At 39.2% G+C, this 23,071-nt stretch overlaps 1 protein-coding gene across 4 annotated transcripts; it reads left to right on the forward strand.

Moving 5' to 3' along the window:
• Positions 1-2,729: 2,729 nt before the first annotated feature.
• Positions 2,730-21,400, forward strand: LOC120768949 (retinol dehydrogenase 13). 4 transcript variants are annotated; one of them, XM_040095761.1, is made up of 5 exons: positions 2,730-2,869; positions 7,803-8,440; positions 8,977-9,040; positions 20,375-20,521; positions 21,011-21,400. In XM_040095761.1, exons 2-5 carry the CDS (start codon positions 7,810-7,812, stop codon positions 21,249-21,251), a joined length of 1,083 nt encoding a protein of 360 aa, XP_039951695.1. In that variant the 5' UTR covers positions 2,730-2,869; positions 7,803-7,809; the 3' UTR covers positions 21,252-21,400. The 4 variants fall into 4 exon arrangements, with proteins under 4 accessions (XP_039951695.1, XP_039951689.1, XP_039951674.1 ...); XM_040095755.1 differs by lacking the exon at positions 2,730-2,869 and adding an exon at positions 2,883-3,073; XM_040095740.1 differs by lacking the exon at positions 2,730-2,869 and adding an exon at positions 3,338-3,988.
• Positions 21,401-23,071: the final 1,671 nt, after the last annotated feature.

A 23,071-nucleotide genomic window follows, 5' to 3' on the forward strand; every position in this document is an offset into this window, starting at 1 on the left:
TATCCTCTTAAATCGTTATTCTTAATACGTTTGCAATTATCGTCATCAAAAGTGGGATATCTCATCCGAGACTGTTTTCTTCTTTTCATTGTTTTTACGTGGGGACAGTTTAAGTTTAACTTCAAAGGAATGTTTTTTGACTACGCAGAGGATATTTGGTATCGGACAGGAACTATGAGCTGCCTGAGCCATATATCTCGGGTTTTTCAATAGGAACGCTACAAAAGTAGAACGATAGGGACAGCAAACGATGCAAAAATGTTAATGCACAGGCACAGTACAAAATTTTCCCGTGCTAGTGAGACAAAGAAATGCCCGTAGTGTCGAGAATATTGCTGCCGCTAGCGCACCAATTGAGGAATACCCAAATAAATCTCTCGCACGTCGTTCTCAAGCATTGGGCATCTCTGTAACGTCGTTTTGGCAAATTTTACGAAAAGATTTTGGCCTACATCCCTACAAGATTAAATCGACGCAAGAACTGAAGCCACTTGACCATCAGAATCGTCGTATGTTTGTGAATTGTGCTGAGCAACAACTTGAAAATGATCCGGATTTTCATCGAAAAATCATCTTCAGCGATGAGGATCATTTCTGGCTAAACGGCTTCGTCAATAAGCAAAATATGCGTTATTGGTGAGGCACGATCCACACGTATTCCATGAGTTACCATTGCATTTCGAAAAAAATTACCGTTAGGTACGGTTTGTTGGCCGCCGACGGCATTGGGCCGTACTTCTTCCGTGATGATCAAGACCGGGACGTTACTGTGAATGGGCATCGCTACCGCTCAATGGTAACCGAATTTTTTTGACCCGAATTGGATGATATGGACTTGGACAATATGTGGTTCCAACCGAACGGCGCCACAAGCCATACAGCGAATGTCACAATCGATTTATTGAAAGCCAAGTTTGGTGTTGTTTTTCGAAATGGCCCAGTCAATTGGTCGCCTCGGTCGTGCGATTTGACGCCGTTAGATTATTTCCTATGGAGTTACGTCAAGTCCATGGTCTACGCCAACAAGCCAGCGACGATTGATGAATATAATATATATATATAAATAAGGAATATCAAAATCTTTAATTTTCTAAACCTGTAGAGCAACATAATGTGAACTTGAAAGTGGAAGAAAAATTTACAAAGTAATATGGACGAAAATGCCATAAAAGATAACTTTCCTTGAGGGAATCAAATTTACAAAATATATAAAAGTTACGGCATCGAACTACTAAATATTATTTGTGGGAGTTTACTGTGTCAATAGTCTATTCTGAGGTCATAAATCTCTTCTCATTAATCACTTAAGCCGCTAACATTTATAAATCTCTCTCAAATACGGGCAATTTATACACTTAGTCATCAACCTGCATATATTACATGTTTAGATATAACCAAAGGGCGCCACGCCAGCTACGAGACCACTAGAACCATACATACATACACATGCATGCACACATTCATGCGTTGAGCGTTAGAACACGCTTTGTCTGCCGATAGATGCAGATCTAAGTCAATTGTCAGACCGGATGTAAAAATTAAATGTAATGGGGCACATTTAATCATGCGAGTATATAACTGAGTTGCCACCACAAACCAAATATATTTTAATCATATTAAAACATTGCTCCACCGAAAAACTAGGGCTGCAACTGAAGTTAATAAAAAATCATAGCGCTGCAAACAAAAAAATGGTTGGCTTCAGCTCCAAGGTCTATGTTTCACATGCATCTGCATTTCTTTCTTTCTTCTGTTTTTGTCGTTTCAGCGGCTTTGTGTTCAAGTGACAACATGTTACCCATTACTCGGACCGCCATTTGCTGCGCCATTTCATATGGATCCCTTCACAAAGGCAGAGGCAAAGGTATCAGTGACGGCAATATCAGCATCACGCGTTGGTTATTCAATACTCGTAATGATGTAATACACGCAAAAAAGATTGGCAAAACGTACAGGAATCACAAAGAAACGAATCGAACGAAAGTGCATAGCAGCGAGGAAGATAGTGCGCAGCTCTATTATGTGTTGACATAAGTCTGAACATAAGTTTGTTCCAATGGTTTTGGATGCGGCAACACCCAGTTAAGTAAAGTTGCCTTGTACTGATATAAAACAATGTAAAAATGCCACTTTTGAAAACATTTTTACGAACTGAGAAAACAGAGAGATTCAAGTTGGTTTCCTCCGATGACAGCAATATTTGTGATGAAAGTCGCATGAAAAATGGCCACAATGTGAGCCCCTGTAATATGTGTGTTCCCATTAAACTTAAGAACTTGCTGAACCAACAAGCAAATACTGATGTTTAAAGAAAGCTTAACAAGAGAATAATATGATCTTCATACTGAATAAAAATAAGGATAACATTTATATATCAACAAACCATTCAATGAAAATATAAATACAAAAAATCCCTGCTCCCTCTTGTAGCTTGGTCTGATTAGGAATTTTAATTTTAAGTCTATGTTAACGGTATTTCAATATTGTTCACTGGGTAGCCACAAAAACTCATGTGAGTGAAGAACGGCGCAATGGAAGCTCATTGAATTTAGCTTACACAGAAATAATGCATTGAGTGTCATGGCAATAGATGCTACGTGTAGCAGTGCCTTGCCAATCCCGTGCCTCCTTCATTAGGCGTTCCGGTGTTCACATGTCAGCCCGACTGGCTTTTGCCGGTCGCTTTGCTGAGCACTCCATTTCAATTCAATTGCCAGTCGTTTCTGCCTTCTTGCACTGACTACTCCATGTCAATTGCGTGAAACCAGTCCATGGAAGCTCCCCCAGTTGTGCGCTTTGGCTGCTGCATTCCCGCACGCTCATGCTAGCCCCCCGCTTTGGGGTTCTGGTAGCGCAGTTCGGTTTTGAGGTTGTATTGGAAATGTCAATTTAAAATCAGATTGGCGTGGTGAATTGTCGAATAAAGAATGTAATGCGGACGAGAAATTGGAAAATCATGGAGAGTAGTGAAATGCACATGCATAAATATGGATTGATTGGTTGTGATTGTAGATGTAAATTTGAATATCACTTGCGCTACTAACCGGAGTGGACTGTGATCCGAGCGACTAAAGTGAGTGCACAGTGTGTTACACTCATGATTAGATTGAAAAAAGTTTAATTCACACTTGAAACCTAGGAAGTGAAAAATATTTGACCTCTTTATTGCCAGTAGCTTCACTTTAGCTATATTGCTTCGCAGTTGAGAATCCCCTTACCCCTTTTCCATTACTTTTTCAGGCATACCGCCCCTTCTATTTCACTGTACCATTGGCGGTTAGGCAAGCTGAGTGGCGCGCGATGGCGATGGTAAGCGCGCACATAAATTTGACTCAACCACAAAATGCGCGCGGATAGGGAATGTCCCCAGCAGAGGGGAGCTCACGATTTAACAAGCACAGAGCCTGGTAATCGGCGGCGTGGCGCGTTGGTGGCTGAAGTTCTGTGCTCGCATTCGTTGCGTGCGAGTGATTCGAGGCGCACCGTATCGATCAAGTAATAAAACGGAAAAGCAATTCGCATAACAAAAGCAAAAACAATAAAACAATAATATTTCATAACATTTCATTGTACGCTGCCGTTATCGGGCGCAATCCTGTCAAACCCAGCGCTGGTATTAACCGCGCATTTTAACGTTTTTGTGCGTGCGGGCGTGCGACATACGTGCGGGCGCGTCGCCAGCGACACATCCTACCAGCAGGCGCACAAGTGTGCTATAAAACGGAATGAGTATTATGCAACACAAGGATTTAGTAACGCAATAACGCCGCGTTCAAACGTGTACGCATTTTAGTTGTTGCTTTTGTTTTTGTTTTCGCTGTACAGCTCTCTACCAGCTACGTGTACACTCGTGAAAGCGACAACGCGGCAAAAGTGCCGCGGCAGCAAAAATGGATAAACTGCTGTCCCTTTTCGAAAATGCTGACCCATTCAAAACCTGGTGGCCGGCCATCGCCGCGGTTGTGTTCGGTGCCGTTATAATGGTGCGGTAAGTGTGTGAAATCGAAGCCGTGCCACGGGCGCACACAGTTTTCGCAGCTATTCAAAATAAATAATTGCATCGATGACTTCCAACAATGTTCATATGCAAAATTCACACAATTTTTTCAGTTAAAATCGAGAAAGAGGAGGAGAGAGTGCAGTGTGCGTGGAATAAATTGAATAACTTGGAAGTTATGTGCATTTTTATACCACAAAAATTTACGCGTACTCACCAATTTCCCCGAAAATAGAAAATCATTCAGATGCGTATGTATTCAGTAGACTATGACCCTTGAAAAATATTTTCTACGAAGCTGTTGGAAATGAAGTTTGAAAAACTGTGGATATTAATACAACGTCCTGCGAAAAATATATACAAAGGGCTTAACCGCTAATTGTTGACTACATTTATATCAAAATCAGCGAATTTCAGACATATCTCAGAGACATCTAAAAGCATAAAAGCATTTATACGACCAACCGCTATTGATTTCTCTCATAGTTAAAATTTTCTTAAAAACAAAAAAAACACTTAATACCATTTTGATTGGTCAGTTTAATGCTACAGTGTTCCGATATCTGCGATTTCGATAAATGAGCTGCTTCTTGGTGAAAAAAGGACGTGTGCAAAAATTTAAGAACGATATCGCTAAACTTGAGGGACTAGTTCGCGTACATACAGACAGACAGACCCTTTTCAGGGTATAATTAATTGAAGCTATATGCTATAGTGAGCCGATCTGAATAATTTCTTCGGATATTACATTGTTGCCTTGGAAAATAATCTATACCAAATTTCGTGAATATATCTTGTCAAAAGCAACAGATTTCCATACCAACACTAGATTCCGCTCGTTCAGTTTGTATAGCGGCTATATGCTATAGTAATCCGATCTGAACAATTTTTTCGTATATTAAATTATTATCTTAGAAAATAGCCTGTGCCAACTTTTGTGAAGATACATTGTTAAATGTGAAATTTTTCCATACGAGAACTTTATATGGCAGCTATACGTTATAGTGGGCCGATATCGTCAGTTCCGACAAATGAGCAGCTTCTTGAAGAAAAAATGATGTTTGCAAAATTTCAAAATGATATCTTAAAAACTGAGAGACTAGTTCGTATATATACAGACGGACAGTCAGACAGACGGACATGGCTAAATCGACTGAGCTCAATAAACTGATCATTTAAATATATACTTTATGGGGTCTCCGACGCTTCCTTCTGGGTGTTACAAACTTCGTGGCAAACTTAATATACCCTGTTCAAGGTATAAAAAGATTTTTGTACGAAGCAAGAAGACACTTTATTCCCATAACATCAGTCAAAAAGGATTTATTCGCTTCATAAAAGATATTTTTGGGATTCTCTAAGGTACAGGGTTTTAAAAGGGATGATATGATTTCTAAACGTCGTTTCGGACATTTCTAATATATCAAGATCTGTAGTTTTTTTTCATTATATTTGGAAATGTTAACAATTTATTTGCATAATGTGCAAGTGCCAATAAGAAAAAGAACCGCTCGAAGTAAAGCAAATATTGCTGCCGTTCGGGCGAGTGATGCTGAAGACCGCTATTTGTCAATTCCAAGACGTTCACAACAATTAGGACTATCTCAAACCGCAACCTGGCGAATTTTGAGAAAGGTTATGGGCTTGTATCCGTATAAAATTGTTCTCACTCAAGAGCTGAAGTCATTTTACAACCGTAAACATCGTGAATTTGCTGATCTTGCCTTGGAACAACTTGAAAACGTTAGTGGTTTTTTTAAGAAACTCATTTTCTCTGATGAAACTCAATTTCATCTGAGGTCTGCAGTAAATAAATAAAACTGTCGATTCTGGTACAAATAAAATCCACAAATTATTTATGATTAACCATTACATGCACCTAAATTGACAGTTTGGTGTGGGTTTTGTTTGGTGGAATCATCGGACCGTACGTCTTTCGAAACGAGTGACACAGTTACTACCAATAGAGAGAGGTATAGATCGACGATAATCAAATTTTTATGACCCCAATTGGAACAAATCGATCTTGACAACATCTGGTACCAACAAGACGGGTTCACTTGCCACACAGCACGTGCAACAGCCGAGTTATTCCGAGACGAGTTTGGAGATTCGATTATTTTAAGAAAATGAGGCATTGGACTAATTCTTGTGGAGTTATTTGTAGTCATTGGTATTTAACAATACACCAGACTCTCTTCAAGTTTTAGAAGTCATGACATACGACTTTATTTAGTGGAAAAAGTACTCGCAAATTGGGTTCGTCGAATACGTTCCTGCGAAAGAAGTCGTGGAGGCCATTTGAATTACGTTATGTTCAGAACATAATTGTATAAATTGTAATCACACCAAATAAAAAACATTTCAATTCCCTTAACAATAAGTGTTTTTTTTAAGAAATCATAACACTCTTATTTGAAAACCCTGTATAATATACTAGAGGCGTCATAATAACATATATATTGGGTAATATTGGGTAAAGTCTTTTCCTATTTTGTCAATAGATGTCGTTACAGTCATATATCTCCAGTGCTACTGATCATATTGTACCATGTATTGTTGGAAAGGTGATATTTTAAGCTTCATTTAACCAAAAAAAAAATCGAGCAAGTTGAAAAAAGTTACAGATATACAAAAATGAGTGAAAATAATTAAGAAATTCGCTATGTTTTTAAATTTTTGTATAAAAAAGAGAAGAATGCCACGCAAGCCACCAATGAAATTTGTAAAGTTTGCGGAGACGACGGTGTATCAGTTCGTGTAGCACAACAATGGTCGCTCGCTTTCGTTCTGGAAATCTCGAAATTTCGATTTACACTGATGGAATAATGTCTCTAGCGATAAAATGGCAATAAGTGGTCGGCCAAAATGGTACACATTTGTATATTTATTTATTAGTATAGATATAAAAAATAAGTTGAAATTTGATTAGAAATACGAAAGGGCTTTTTCGACTACGCAATATTTTTGAAGATATCGAAGAAATTTAATAAGCCATAAACAATTCCTTATTATTATTATATATGTACTCAAATAATGACCTAAAATGTTTTCTGATAAATACTTCCTCAAAATTTTTAATGTCCTTTGCTTAATTTAAACCGCTTCGCCCTCTTTTGGCTCTCAATCGAAGCCGAAGCTCTATGCAGCTGCTTAAAAAATATTTATATATGTATATATATTACTGGGAGATGTGATTGTTTTAGTGAAATAAATCAGAATTACTCAGCAATTCAATGCAGCATTACGATGAGAGCAGAAAATCCAATTGATAGCTTTGAAGGTTAATTGAGCTTAACACCACAGAAGAAAGCACACACCGAAGGACAATTGAAACAATAAACACAAGGCTGACTGGATGTCAATGTAATTGCTAAGCCGCAACATGTGACATGCAACTTGCATTTACGCCAGCACTGCAGTGCGTGTGTGCAGGCCTGCGGTCGGAGCAGGCGGCACCATTACGCCTATGCGGACATGTGTGGGTGTGTGTGTCTAAATGTCACGTTGCTTGCTCAAACTGTTCATTAATTAGCGATTTCACGCAGTGCCACCTCCACTGGTGCATGCAACGGTGCGCATGTAGACAATTTATAGCGGCGCAGAGGCGCGTGGCATGGCAGCCAGAGAGAATGCACTCCAGCGGCAAACCGCACAACCGTGTTATTGCAACAACACATCGACCGAATTAAAGCGCTGTTGATCCAACTATTCACCACATTTACACAACCTTGCAAATACCCCTTCCCTTTTCTATCCCACACACCTAACGCAGATTTCAATAAAACGCAACTCTTCTTTGCAGCACACTGATGAGCGGCCAGCGCTGCCCCAACGACAATCAAATACGCGATCAAATAGTTATTGTGACGGGCGCGAATAGCGGCGTCGGCCTGGAGACTGCCAAAGCGCTGGCCGCGCGCGGCGGCCGCATTGTGTTGGCCTGCCGCAACATGGCCGCAGGGGAACGCATGGCAAGGGTTATTAAGCGCGAGCTAGCGTGCCAGCGTATCGGCGCCGATGTGGAGGGGGAGTTCTTTGTGGAGGCACGCTATCTGGATTTGCGCTCCTTTGAAAGTGTGCATCGGTTTGCGCGACGCATCACCGGCGAATTCGAGCGCATCGATGTGTTGATAAACAATGCGGGCATTATATTCGGCTCACTAGGCGGGCGCACCATCGACGGCTATGAGGAGCATCTGCAGGTGAACTATCTATCGCACTTTCTGCTGACACAACTGCTGCTGCCGCATTTGCGCCGCTCGCCCAGCGGCGGGCGCGTGATAAATGTGACGGCACATGCCCATGCCGCGGCCAAAATCGATTTCGACGATCCGCTCAATGTGGGCACTTGGTCGGTGAAGTTCCATGCACGTGACGCTTTCGCTCACTCCAAGCTGGCCGTCATGCTGGCAACGCGTTGGCTGGCGCGCCAAATGAAAGGTAAGTGCACACACATACTCATATACATACATACATACATAGTTAACATAGAGGATGGGGCCGCGCACACAACGGTATTACAAGCAAAAAGGTTCACGGGTACATTATCCTGACATACTTATTAACACGTATGTGTGTATGTACGGTTGGGCAAAAGTTTGGCAAAATGCCGCACAGCCCTGCGCCACAACAGCAAAGCGCGAACCTTTGTATTTCTTGCGGGGTGGGGGGTTGGTGGCGCCGCCACCCTATTTGCATAGTCGGTTACCTTGTTGGCTTAGCTCTTGCCGGCGCTTGTTCCTTCTTTGTGGCAGTTGCTGTGCTGTTCTTTATTGCCTTTGTTTGCTTGTTTTATTTCGGCGGGGCGTGTTGTTTGTTGCCCTTGCTGGTAACTTCAACACGTTTTGCCAAAGTGATTTTAATTGAGTTTAAATCGTTTTTGCGCTTTTCATATTTTCGTTTCACTTTGCCTGCCTTGTTTTTTGCATCTTTTGTGTTTATGTGGCTGTTCACTTGCTTTATTTCGCTATTCACAGGCACTCCATTGACGGTCAATTGTTGCACACCTGGGCTTGTGCGCAGCACGGGCCATTTACGCAAGTAAGTTGAGCCTCCAATTAATTATAATTCTTTTTTATATTATTTTGCTAAAAGCTAATTGATTTTACTTTTAGCGCGGAGCTTTAGGAATATGTTTTTTTATTAAGCAATTTAATTAATAACGAAGTAAGAAGTTTAAGCGCTAAGCAAGTTTGTACAATCTGGCTAACAAGAGGAATTAAGCTTATTATTGATCCTGGAAATAAATTTTTTATAAAACGTTTTATAGAAACACTCAATCCAGAGAACCTTTCCTCGAAGCAGGTATCTGAAATGACATTAGTGAACATTGAAGCTTGAATATCTCAATCAATTTCAATTAACTGCCACCAACCGCAATTTCCGTACTCTTCTGCCTCTCTTCTGGCCTTATAGACGAAATTCAGCAAACCACTACTTGACCGTTATACTTGGGCGATCATACTTACAAAAAGCCATTGCTTTGTATCAGCGGTCTTTTCCCATCGTCAGAGTTTTATCAAAACATGAAATGCAATTTTTCCCATTGTCTACTAAAATAGCAGAGATAATGTCACTTTAAGACCAATAACTTGAAACCGATTTGATGAAATGATAGGACAGTATTCTAGTTAACAAAGAGATTTTTGATTGTGGCATGATTCATCTCTGAAAACAGCCCATGTAGTATTGGGAATGTTGAGTCTATGTGACGTTAAGGGGTTACATTGGTTTCCTCGGGTAAAAACAGCATTTTTTCAACAATTTTTTTCTCATATAAAAAATTAAATATTTTAACAATTATTCATTATTACAATAGTGTATTAGCAAAGAAATTCAGACATTTTTAGAAACAAATATTTTAAACTCGGTCATTGGGACGCTATTTCCGGTGACTCTTCGAAAAAAAAGATGCGCCCGCGTTGGCAGAATAACTTCTTATAAGATCATTTAAAGTGAAAAATACGTATTTTAGTTGGAATCTTAACTTTGAACTTGGACAAAAGAAAAAAAAAAACAAAAAAGTTAAAATTAAAATTTCAATGAAAATGTTCCGATTTTTTTTTTTAAATAGTTGTAATCGAAAAAAATCCTTCGCCTAAGTCGTTAAGAAATGTGATTTCATGAAGATCGTTTGAGTAGTTTTTGAGAAATCTTGCCAGCCAACTTCAAAAACACAGCGTCTAGAAAAACGTGTTTAAAAACGGCGCACTTAGCCTAGCTAGCCTCGAGCGCAGAAGTTCTCAAGGCTGTATCTCCGAAACTATTACTCGGATCAACTTGAAAATTTAGGCCAATATTCTAGAGTTGTGGTAAAATTTAATTACACAATACAAAAATTAGATTGTTTGAAACTCGTAAAGCCATGTAACCCCTTAAGTTAGTGAGTCAATAGAAGCCTTTACTGCTCAATTTCCTACCCTATTGAATCATAAGATTTGTTGATTAGAGTAAATTAACTTTGAAATTCAGTACTGGCATCAATTTGAGAGTTAATGTGATTTTAATGTGATACAATTCGGTTGAAAAATATCAAAAATTGGCAAAAGGATTAAAAAAGATGAATTTTTCTTAAAGTTAGAGTCGTTTTCATTCTGCCAAAACTCGATTTTTGATTAATTGGTCAGATCATTTGTCCGCGAGTAATCACAGCAGCAAATGGGGAAAGTGTTTTCTCGAAAAAAACTCTTTTAAAGATAAACTGATGGGCTGATTGAACCGAACGGCTACACTCTAGGTTAGATAGCTGATCCCTCAGCGAGGGGAATCACACTTACACTGTTAAGTACTAACCTTTGTGAAGTCATACCAAAACCAATTATTGGTGGATATGAGCTATTGACAAAGACATTCTGAAACTACCACAAATCTGCATGAGTGTTTTATTTCTATATCCGCTATTTCACCTGCATATCTAAAAGTATGAGATCCCATGTGCTTTTGCCTGGCAGGAACAGTTATTGAAGTGATCCTAGTTTGTCTGCTTTCAAACAGCTAATACTGTGACAGTTAAAACTCCTACAATCTTTGAAAGATGGACTTTGATGAAAGCGAAGAGTTCCCTAGACCTCTTACGATTTATCCTGGGTCAGAAGAACCTTGCGACTGAGACCCAACAAGTCAGTAAGGAACCACAAGATTCTAATGGAACACCTACCCTACCCGCAAGTTTTTATCCATCCATCAAAAATCCACGGCCCTTTTTCTACAGCCAGTCCTTTCCTCCCATGACTGCGGCTACACTTTTGAAAGTTGTAACTCAAAAAATATTTGAAATTTTAATTTAAAATTAAAGTTTGTTATTTCTGAAGGGAATACCTGTTCAAAATTTCATTCTATTAGTGCCCCTTTGTTATTCATTTAATTGGGCAGAGAAGCCGAATCTCCACAAATTTTGTAACTCATTGTGTTCATATAAGGAGAATTCAAAGATCTATAAGATTCCTCCGAGGGTTTTTTCAGATTGATCTCTATTTAACTGAAAATCTACTTTGAAAACCATTAGATATCAACAAAAAGTTTAGTTTTTGCAAACAAACTAATCCTTGTACCAAGCAAAAATAATTATGCCATGAAATTGCAAACACACATGCGTATATACTTTGCTTGCAACGCCTTAATGGCATTCCGCATTCACTGTCGAGTCAATTTCTCACACCCCCATGAGTTTGCACTTCAATCTCTTGATTTTATGTAAATTCAAAATGAACGCCGAAAGCAGCCAAAGCAGCCGAAAGCAGGGCACGCTTTGCCAGTGAAAATCATAAATTGTGCGCAAAACAGCAAAAAGGATTAACAATTGTATCTTAAATAAAGGAGCAAGTAAGGTTGGAGTGCACGTGTGTGTTTGGGTGCTTGGTGTGTCTGTGTGCGTGCGTGAGCTGAGCATTTGCACTTAATTGCCTGTGCGCCTGAGTCTTTCAAAGAGCAGCTTCTGCTAAGGATGCATTCTAACGCTTGTCGTTGCTTTGGCTGTTGATGCTCTGGCAGTTCGCTGTTGCTGCGCCGTCAACTGAATATTTATTAAACAACCGACAGCGCATAAATCTCTTTGCCAAAACAGGGACCCCAAAGACAACGCGAGGGGCGCAACTTGTCAACTGGCGGAAGGCTCAAGGCGCGAGTTTCGGGATGGTAAACAATTTGCGTCAAGCAAAGCTCTTAACATTTCCTTACGCACACACACACAGCAATCCACTAACACACCAACCAGCAGACGGTGCCGACACATGCGGGTGCCTGCTGAGGTTGTAGCATAGCTTAGGGCGCCAAGCGAGGCAACGGCAAATTGCTTTCGGCGCTTCCGTCGCGGTCGCTGCAGTTGACGGTGCATGTTTACGGTGGTGTTGTCGGTCCGTCAACGAGCTGCTTATTGTGCCATTCCGACAAAGTGTGCGCGATTTCGATCACAACAACTGCACGACTAGTAATTAAAATTCCGAGCAACGTGCCGAAAATTCGCATTTGCAACGTGAGTTCTTACGTGCCATGTGTGTGTGCGTTTGCGAGGTTCGCACATGTGTTCTTTTTGGTTATCGCGTGTAAGTACCGTTGCTGTTGCTCATAGGAGTCACTTGCTGGTTTTACTGCTTAAGCTGGTTAGGAGCGCGGCGTTTTCGAAAGCAATGCTCTGTGTCGCCATCGCTTTATCAGAAACCATTTTGTTTATTAATAGAAATTTGAACCCGAGTGCTGCCAGTCGATGTTAATGCTACTAAATAATACATTATTTTGAAAGGCGTTCTTTATTGCTTTCATAAGAATATCAAGCTTTTACAATTAAATAAAGCAAATATCTTGAAAGTAAAACAAACTCTTTTTTGACCAAATAAATGTGCTGCCAACCAGATGTTTGTGAATATTTCATCATTCCGTGTTAACGTTTAGGGTGTGCGAAGTTGAAATATGAACGCAATAAAACGCTTCGAAAACTCATTGAACATTTTAAAGTGGCAAGGCGTATGAAATAAAATTTACGAGCATCCGCTTCGGATTTGCGCTTCCATACACGATAGAACTGGTTGGCTCACAGTGATTTCGTTATATACATACATACATACATATGTATGTCTGAAATTAAAGTGGGCAAATACTCGATAAACAACATAACGCGTTTTTCTAAGCGCTCTTTTTATGCGATTTTTAGTTCTAAAATATTTATTGAATACAAAAATATAATAAATAATGATATAGTGGAGAGCAATGAGGATTTGCAACCAAATAAAGCTAAAATTTATTATTGAATGTACGATGTTCTAAAATAAATTATTATTACATATTTTGCTCGCATATGTTTCAAACCAGGGTTGCCCAAACAATATGATGCTCTCTCCAAAATTTATTGTTGTGCTTTTATAACGTTATATAAATTTGCACAGGCGTTTAATATCCACTCCCGTTAGTTCGGAGGGATGTCTGAGGGTATGCGCTCCCAAGTGTTTAACTCTTGACCTGCCAAACGCAGGGCGGTCAAGAAGGAAGTGTTGAGTTTTTTCCAAACAATTTGCTTCCATACAGCTTCTGCAGTTGGCGTCTGATAAGATTCCCAACCTTACAGCATGGACGCCAACAGGTCAAGGGCCTGTTAAAAGCCCCAACACTAGGAAAAGGCTAGCCTTACCGAGGGCGAAAAGATCACTAGATCTGTTGTGATCAATCTTGAGCCAAAAGGCTTTTGCGATAGCGGATGTATCGAAGTTGACCGAGCGCTGGCCAATCTTCCGGAAAGCCGAGCTATCTTTTAGCAGAACACAAGAGGATACGGGAGCACATTCAATTCTACCGATAGCGGTTCTAGGGTGCCTTTCATTTTTACCTCATATTTTTTGTAATTCCCTACGATGGCCTGGCACTCTCACCAGTCTTATCACAATACACAATATAGACACTCGAAGCCATAGATAGCGAGATTGCGCTGTTAGTACTGTTAGTTCAAGGCTAGTATCGCCGCACTGTTACCTGAGTGAATGGTCACTCCTCTAAAGGAGGCAGCACTCCGGAGCAATAGATCTACTGCTACCTTAATGGCTGCAATCTCGGCTTGAAAGACACCGTAATACTCAGGAAGTCTGAAGCTGGAGTTGATAGAGAGTTCTTGACAGTAAGCCCCTCCACCAACCTTTTCCCCCAAGCTTTGATCCATCCATAATGCAACTCGCTGCTCCTCTCCTCCAACGGCTTCTTCCTCCTTGGTATATGAACAGAGAAGGAGCCACCAGAGTTCGGTTTGATGACTCCATGATCCAAGTTATCCGGTATGAAGTCAAAGTGCGGCGTATCCGTGTGTTCAGATACGTGTTCTTTTCCCAGATTCTCTGAGTCTGATTGCAAATTTCGCAGCCATACACCTTCCGACGCTGTGGAGAACACAAGGCTGCTGTGTGCCCCATAGTTCCAAGATATTCATTTTAATTGCATTACATTTAAATGCATATCGCTATTACCATAAATGTTTTCGGAAATTGTATCTCTTATATGTAGCAAAAAGGAAGAAATTTCTATAGAATTGGGCGAAAAATTCTCGCTAAAAGATTAAGTGATAGTTAAAATTTGCAATCCGAGCGTGTCGTTCGTCACAAGCAGCAATTTATCATGTTGCATGGAAAAAATACGAAAAGTGTTAACATGCGTCATTACAATTTGCAACGCATGACAAGCCTAACAACGCACGCACACACGCGCATAAACACACAAGTAAAATGGAAGGCCGTCTTCGCTTCCGTTTGGTTTGCCAACCTTCAGTACGATTACATTTACATATATATATATATATATATATTATACATGTATATATTTGTGTGTGTGTTTATGAGTACATTTGCATTAAGATACAACATCTGCCTTTCGTCGCCACCAACTATTGAAGGAACGAATCTGTTGTGAATATATCATGACAGCGGCTACCGATATTTAGGATGAGGAGAAATGAATAAGCAAGTGAAAAGAACCTTTAAGCACCTGTGAGTATTGTAAAAGATTTACTAAACTTTTATTTCATCAATTTGGAAGTGCGAATGAACCGATTCGCAGTAAAATTTTCAGTATAAAATCAATCTCTGGCATTTATTGAGATTGTTAAGCGAGAACTGAAAGTTTTGAATACCTTCAGCTCATTATGTCTTTGTTAAAGTTAGTAACAGAGCTGGGATTTCAATTATCTTTTGGCATTCTAATTGATAAAGATTGTACTCAAATCTTCATTGCATATCGTGTCTTGAACAATAGGTTTCCTATCTAAATATGGTTTATATGTGAAATAATTGAAGATCTCACCCAGTATCATCCCAGTGATATCCAGAAACTCAAATAAAAGTGAAATAAATAGATAAAAAATAAATAAATAAAAAATGTCCAACACATCTTTCGCTAGAAATTATCATAAATTCTTCGCTCATTATTAAATCCTTTTTCACATGGCAGACATTAAAAAATCGAAATTATTTGCGGTATTTTCAACTAATTCGATACAAGCTTTTCAGACAAAACGTCAAACAACGCTGGTGAAGTTGTAGCTAGTATGACGCCCATTGACATCCAGGGAGACGAACTCGAGCGTTTATATCAGTTATCAACGCCTAAAAAAGTATCGGCAAGGACAGAGGAGAGAAACAAGAACACTAAAATGTGGCAGGAGCGGTGCAATTCCTCATCCAAAGGGCGCTGGACTAATCGACTTATACAGGACATCCACTCGTGGATAGACAGACGACATGGGGACCTAAATTTCCATCTGACCCAAATACTTAGTGGGCATGGATGATTTAGAAGCAAACTGAGATCTTTTCAAGAGACTAGGCGCCCGTCAGTCCGCGCAATAGAGAAGACTTAAGTGTCTTGTCCTTCCCACGAAGTAATACTTAACCGGTGGTTCCGTGGGAGATTCTTGAGTTGGGAGTAGGTTAGGTTTAGCGGATGAAAGTTCCGCACTCCGGCTTTCGATGCTTCCCCCTACTATAAAAAAAAGACAACATGGGGACCTTCCACCTAACCCAAATACTGAGTTGCCATGGATGCTTTAGAAGCTATCTATTCCGATTCCATCACGACCTTATTCCGTACTGTCCGACGTGTACTGAGTCCATAGACGACCCTGAGCACGTATTTTTTCAATGACCTCGTTTTTAAAATGTAAGGGAAAAGTTGAAAACCTTACTTGGTGGCGGTTTTTCGGTGGAAAATTTGACTACACTGATGTGTCAGTCCTCTGGTAAATGGAACAAAAAGTAGCTAACTAATTTATTAAATGCATTTAAATATTGAAAACAGACAGCCAGCATATTTTCTAAAAGCTATTTGCGCATGAACTTCTCTTCGACATCTCACAATCCCACAGATCTTAAGTGGTTTCTCGTATTAAACAGAGGCTCTTCTACTTTATTTATAACCGGAACTACTTATGTATGCAGTAAACGAAGAGCATTAGCACATCGAGCTTTATTCTGCTGTTTTTACATAACTGTATATGCAGATGTGTGTCTCAAGTCTCAAATCCATACTTTCGCATCACTTTTGTCCCAGTCTTGTTGACTTACTTCTTCTCTGATCTTATTGGGTGCCTGCAAACACAGAATATATACTACATATATATCCATTCATTATCCTCTTTGTTTTCGCAAACTTAGAAAGCATGCCTTCCTCCTTGTTGCAGAATGCGTCTATATTGTAGCTTAGAGTTTTTATTAGCGGGTGTAATGCGGAGGCAGGCAGCCACATACACAACCGCATTGGCGCATAAAGCGACAGCAGCTGCCATCACGCTTGAGTTACGTGAACTTTACTTAGCCCCAACACCAAACACAAAAACTACAACGACAACAACAACAAACACGAAATTATAAAAAGCCAACAGCTGCAACACTCGTGTAATGAATAGGCGAGTGATATAAACCGGGCAAGTGGGGGCTATGAGGGCGCGGCTGGGGTAGGCGGTTAAGATTGAAAGGAAAGTGGCGACATTTGTAAAGCTTAGCGCTTTTTATGGTGATTATTATTAGTAGAAAAATGAAAACAAGAACAAAAACAAAAACAACAGTAATAACAGCAAGCACATAACGCGTGTCACAAAAGAGCGGAAGCAGCAGGTCTCTCGGCTGCTCGAAGGGTTTCGGCCGCTCGTGTGTGGCCGCATGTTTGCCGGGCGGGTATTTATGCAAGACAAAGCGGCTGAAATGACTGTCACGGAAAAGCGCAAATGAAAAAGAGATAAACGTATTATTTATTTATACATTTTGCGGATGGTGGAAATGTCGGTGAACCCTCGCCCGGTTCGTGCGCAGCTGTGTGCCGAAGTGAATGCTTTTAATGCGTTTGGGGGGATGAGTGCAGCTCCTTAGATTTGCCTCTAGCCGTGCCTAAGCATCTGTGGCTGTCTTTATGTGTGTGTTTTGAAGCCAATGCTCGCATGTCCTAATGACAACAATAACAGCAGTGACAACAGCAGCTGTTGCAAGTAATGGGATGTCGGGCATGTGGCGTGCGGCGTGTGGTATGCGGTATGTTGAGGCATTCTGTGGCATTACATTTATGCGACGGCGTTGTCTGCTGTCTGCTATGTCGGTTGTGGGTTTGTGGGTTTGTGTAGAGCCGAGCTTGCTTTACTTATTGTCACTCACTTCTGTTCTATGAAGTAAATTTAAATGTGTTTAACCGGAGGTCATGGAGTTACAGAACTTTTTGCTACATTGTTATAAATATTTATATGCAATATGTTGGCAAAGCACATTTTCTCTCTGTGTTCGAGTTAGTTTTGCTACAGGAAATTATATTTGGAAATGTAATCAGCTCCGCAGAATATAAAAGAAATTTTTACAAAAATTTGTAAGACAGTTCCATTAAATGTAAACTTTCAAAACTAAAAAAAAAAATAACAAGAAAATGTTTGTATTATTTTTTGAGTTTTATTCGCTTAAATAAATAGATCTCAGTTTTGCTGATCGCAGTACTTTTCAGGTGGGTTTACCGGTTTTAAGCAAATAGAATTTTTATTGTATTATTAAATTTTACAACACCTCTAGAATATTGTCCTAAACTTTGAAGTTGTTCCGAGTAATAGATTCGGAGATACAGCCTTGAGAACTTGTGCGTTCGAGTTTAGCTGTCCTAAATGCGTCGACTTTAAACGCGTTTTTCTCGAAACTGTGTTTTTGAAGTCGGTTAACAAGATTTCTCGAGAACTACTCAACCGATCTTCATGAAATTTTACACAGATCTTTGAAATATAGTTCTTAAAGACTTGAACGAAGGCTTTTTTTCGATTACAAGTATTTGAAAAGAAAGATCGCGAAATTTTCCCTGAAATTTTATTTTATTTTTTAAATGTCTGCCAAAAATCCAATTTTCAGTTTTTTTCCTTCGTCCAAGTTAATAATTTAGCTAAAACACGTATTTTCTCACGTTAGATGATATTATAAGTAGTTATACTGCAACGCAGGCTCATCTTTTGTCAAACGGGGTCAATGGAAATGCCGTCGCAATGGCCGTGTTTGAAATATGTTTTTCCAAAAATTTCCGGATTTTTTTTTAACAAAAAAAAATTCTAATAAAATATTTAATTTTTATATGACAAAACTAATTTTGAAAGAAGAGCTGTTTTTTACCCGATGAAACTCATGTAACCTCTTAAATAAGCTTAATTTCAATGACGGACTTTCTCCTTTTAATAATATTCCTCTTACTTGTCTTAGACTTATCAGTAAAGAAGCCTCTTACAAGGATCAACACAACATGTGCAAAAAAAGTACATTCCTTCGACAAAAACTAACCTTAAAAAATGTCTAACCTATACCCTTCCTATATTCATCCCTTCTGAAATCTCAGAAAAAAAGTTCATGAGTCCTTGAAGTCGTCAAAAATTCAATTTTTGCCCATTTTAAGATTAGTGCCTTTGAATGACATTTTGTGTTTTGAAACATACAATATTGCTTCTTCCAATTTCAAGAGTTCACCACAACTTACTTTAGGATGTTGAATATAAAAGTTTTTTAGAATTTCGGGCGTACTCGTATATATTTATAATTTCGTTGCCATTTTAGACCCGAATTTGTAAGTTCGGTAGGCGAAAGGTCACTTTGCACATTTTAAAATTTAATTTCGATTCTCTGCAGCATTTCCGTTGCTTTTCCTGCATTTTAAAGTAGTTTTGCTTAACGCTTACTGTTTTTCCCATTGTCCGAGTTGCTGCACCGTAGCTGCTTAGGCCTGTCGTCTTTTGCCCCGGTCAGATCCGTCTGCTTGTGCCACACCTCAGCCTCGACCGCATGTTTCTCAAGTTAATTTATTCATAGCCTTTGTGTTGCAACTTTTGGCTGTTTCCCTTTCGTCGCCCTAGTTTGTTTGGTTTCTCCTTTTTGCTTTCAGCTCCTTACTGGCACACGCATAAAATTCCAAAAGTAGGCTTTGCAATCGCAGTATTTTTTACCACATTGTTCGTGCATTTCGAAAAGTACAAACTTGTAATATATATGTATGTTCGACATTACGTTGCATTGTTTACGTTTCTAAGTTAGTTGTTGCGACACTTTTGCTGCAATTTGTTTGGCTAAATGTTGTAATTAATATCTAGATATATAGAAAAGAACTCTCGAGTTCAATTAGAGAGGAAGAGAGTGTGACAAATATAGGGCTGATTACCTAAGGGTGCGTGATAAATCGGTTAGATATTATCATTACTAAATTTACATATGAACGTAATGCAGTAACGGAATCGAACAGGAAGATTTTTAGCGTTATTTCGTCAGCTAGCCGATAATATAACGATCGTGGACATAATTTGAAATCTTACCTCCAATTAACATTAGAAAATAATTTGTCTGCGCAAATTCTTATAATTCTAACATTTGTCTTTTCCCCGAGACATAATTTTTCAATCGGTTGTCTTGACCCTATCTTTTAACATTGCTCGTAGATTATTTGAACTGATTTATTACTGGCAGCTTGGGTGCAAAGATTTATTTACACACCGTCTACAAAGTTGGCTGAATATTTATGAGACGTGATTGTGAAAAGCGCCAAGGAAATTTCAAAGATAAACACTTAAGTTATTACCTCTACTTGATTTTCTTCTAAAACTAGAATTTAATTAGGCCAAGTTCGGTGCAAAGTCTAATGCAGCAAGTACTCACTCATTCACACACACTCTCATGCACAAGCATAAAGAACTTTAAGGCGGTTTGAGAGAGTGTATTGCCGTTTTCGTATGGCAGTAAATTTCACACGTGCCAAGCGCCTGCTTAGGTATATCGACGTGCTTAAATGTACATTTCAGCAAAGTTCACGAGGCAACTACAAAAAGCATACGTATAATCTCGCCATTTTCATTCGTTTGTGCTTTTGCTTCTTTTTGGTTCATTCATTTCGTTTCTTCTGGTTTCGTTTCAGTTCGCCACTAATGTCCGCCATTAGTGTAAAATTGATGACCTTCCCGTGGATGTGGCTGTTCATGAAGAACCCATTTGAGGGGGCACAATGCGCCATACGTCTAGCCACCGATCCGAAGCTCAAAACCGTAAGCGGCGAGTATTTCAAGTAAGTATTTGTGGCCCACCAATGCGCACACCACCCTCGCCAGCTCGGCTCTGCACAGTGCGATACTTTGAGTTCAGCATACGTGCACCTGCAGCAGAAGGCTTTAAAATCACCAAATTTTCAGTTTTATTTTTATGCTATTCACTGCCTTTACCAGCAAAACTTTTAGGAGTGCTGCGGACACACTGTTTGGTTAAATATTAAAATAATTACAGTAGCCGACGGTCATTTTAACAACTCCAGCTGGCATAGAATCTTTCTAAACTTTAAGCTTTTCGGCTGAGGCTCGACCAACTACTGCATTTGAAAGCCGGTAGTTCCCTCCATATTCCTAATTTTACATACAAATACTCGCTGCAGGTGCAATGTATGTATATTTTATTACCCCAACGTAGGCTACAAGAAGCCCTCACATACTCAGTTTCGTCTTAACTCGCAATCAAGTACATTTCTTTAATCTTTAATTTAATACTGTTTTTGTTGTTTTAGCGATTGCGAGATAGCACAATCGTCACTGCATGGCCGGGATATAGCTTTGGCAAAGAAATTATACATGCAGACAATCAAGGAATTGGAAAAGGTCACCAAATTAACTATTGATAAGGATATTGAGGGCGAAACTTTACCTCTGGCAATAACTGCCGATCCAGCAGACGAGAGTCACCACAGTAAACCAGCACTGGAGGCGCCAAAAATGAAACATCAAGGAAAACAAAAGCAAAAAAATTAACCTGCTGATGAATTTTCGATTTTGTGTCGTGAAACGCGCTGGATGCCACAAGCATTCATTAAAAGACTAGAGATTATGAATAATATTTCTAAAATATAAAAATAAAAATAAAAATAAAAATAAAATAATTATTTAACGTGCTTTATGTATACTTTATGGATGTGTTCATTTATTTATTTCCTGAACTTCAAAAAGCTATTAATTTCACGTAACCGGTTCGTCTGTAGATCATGGAATTGGAGTAGAGTTTTAGGCTTTCAGTTTAACTTTTTAACTTACAAACAATTTCGTTAAAATAAGGTCGTTAAATATCTATATCTACCGGAAAAAATAACTATGACTAGATTTCTTTACAAAAATTTATAAAATAGGTATCAACATTGATTTTGGATATCTCCATCTAATACGAGTATATCTATTTAAAAATGAGCATATTATCTATATCTGGAATATAAAAATACCTACAAAGACAAACTCCTAAAATTTATTACATCCTGAACAGGGTACATTAAGTTGGTCACGACGTTTGTAAAACCCAAACGGAAACGTCGGAGACCCTATAAAATATAAATGCTAAGCGTAATTATTCGGATGAGACTACTATAGGTGCCATTAAAAACTGACCGATCAAAATCAGAATAAAAACCTTTTTATATCCTTTTTGGCTATAAATAATGCACCTATGGAGGGTATTACTATTGTATAGACTCTGATTACACAAAATCGAACTTAAAAGGTTAAAAAAAAGAGAGCCAGAGTTAAACTATTTAAATCATATACGATGTAAAGGAAGGTAGGTACGATTACAGCTTTCCTGAGCTGAATTAACGCGCCATTTTGATGTACTATCGCATCACCTTTATATTTTTGAAATCTCGTTTTATCTTTCTCTCAAAACTTACTATATCTGTTATGCTTTTTGTAAGCAGCCATTCAGCATTTGGAATTGGCTCCAGATAAGACATACGTCAAGAATGCAAGCTCTCTGACGCGACTAAATTATATAAGGATTCATCTGGAGTCATAGCGGGTATCATGCCGCCGGATATAATGGCATTTGAGCTGAAAAGAGCTTAGGAAAAATCCAGAGGCATTGGAAGAAGTCTTACAATAGCAGCGCAAAACGAAGGAAGGCAGAAAAGTACATATATCTAAGTGTCAGAGGCGCTAAGACATTGTACAAACTAATCGGAAAGGTACAAGCATAAGTGGAGAGAAAGCACGGGCAGACTGATTAATACCTGACGCAATTCCTGACCGGTCACGGATGCTTCCGACAATATCTCCTTAAATACGGTCTCAATAATGGAACAGAATGTTCATTCTGCGGTAATGGCAGCGAAAAGGCGCAGTATATTTTCTTTTACTGCCAGAAATTCGAAGCAAAGCCAGCAAAGAGAACGTGTGATTCCAGATACAATACACAATGCAAACTCGTGTGGAATAAAGTGAAGAATTGGCTCCTGTCCAGGAACCAAGATGAAATGAAAGTCAACGAAGTTGCGAAAAAAGAAAAATTAGAGAAGTGTAGTCCAGAAAGGTGCCCATGAAGAGCCAATCTTTACTGACCTTGGTCCTGGGAAGAAATACTTAACGGTGGTCCCGAAGGATCAGTGAACTACAGTCGGAGTTAGGGTTTAGTAAGTCGGAGTACTGTTACACAAGTTCAGCATGGTATGATCATGTATATTGGGCATGGTATAGGACTGACGATTTCTATGAAAGAATCCCCCTTCGAAACAAACAAAAAACAAAACCTGATGGATTTCAAGTATATATGTCGGATTTGTGATAGAGCTGGGCATTGGCAAATAAAGAAG

The sequence above is a fragment of the Bactrocera tryoni genome, chromosome 1 (assembly GCF_016617805.1).
Source record: "Bactrocera tryoni isolate S06 chromosome 1, CSIRO_BtryS06_freeze2, whole genome shotgun sequence".
NCBI classification, from domain to species: domain Eukaryota; kingdom Metazoa; phylum Arthropoda; class Insecta; order Diptera; family Tephritidae; genus Bactrocera; species Bactrocera tryoni.

What these genes read in the sequence shown, in the direction of transcription:
- LOC120768949 (XM_040095740.1), top strand. Translation starts at nt 3,891, where the DNA reads ATGGATAAACTGCTGTCCCTTTTCGAAAATGCTGACCCATTCAAAACC. An exon ending in GGTGCCGTTATAATGGTGCG is followed by an intron (nt 3,989 to 7,802) that starts GTAAGTGTGTGA and finishes TCTTCTTTGCAG; the next exon opens with CACACTGATGAGCGGCCAGC. An exon ending in AGCACGGGCCATTTACGCAA is followed by an intron (nt 9,041 to 20,374) that starts GTAAGTTGAGCC and finishes GTTTCGTTTCAG; the next exon opens with TTCGCCACTAATGTCCGCCA.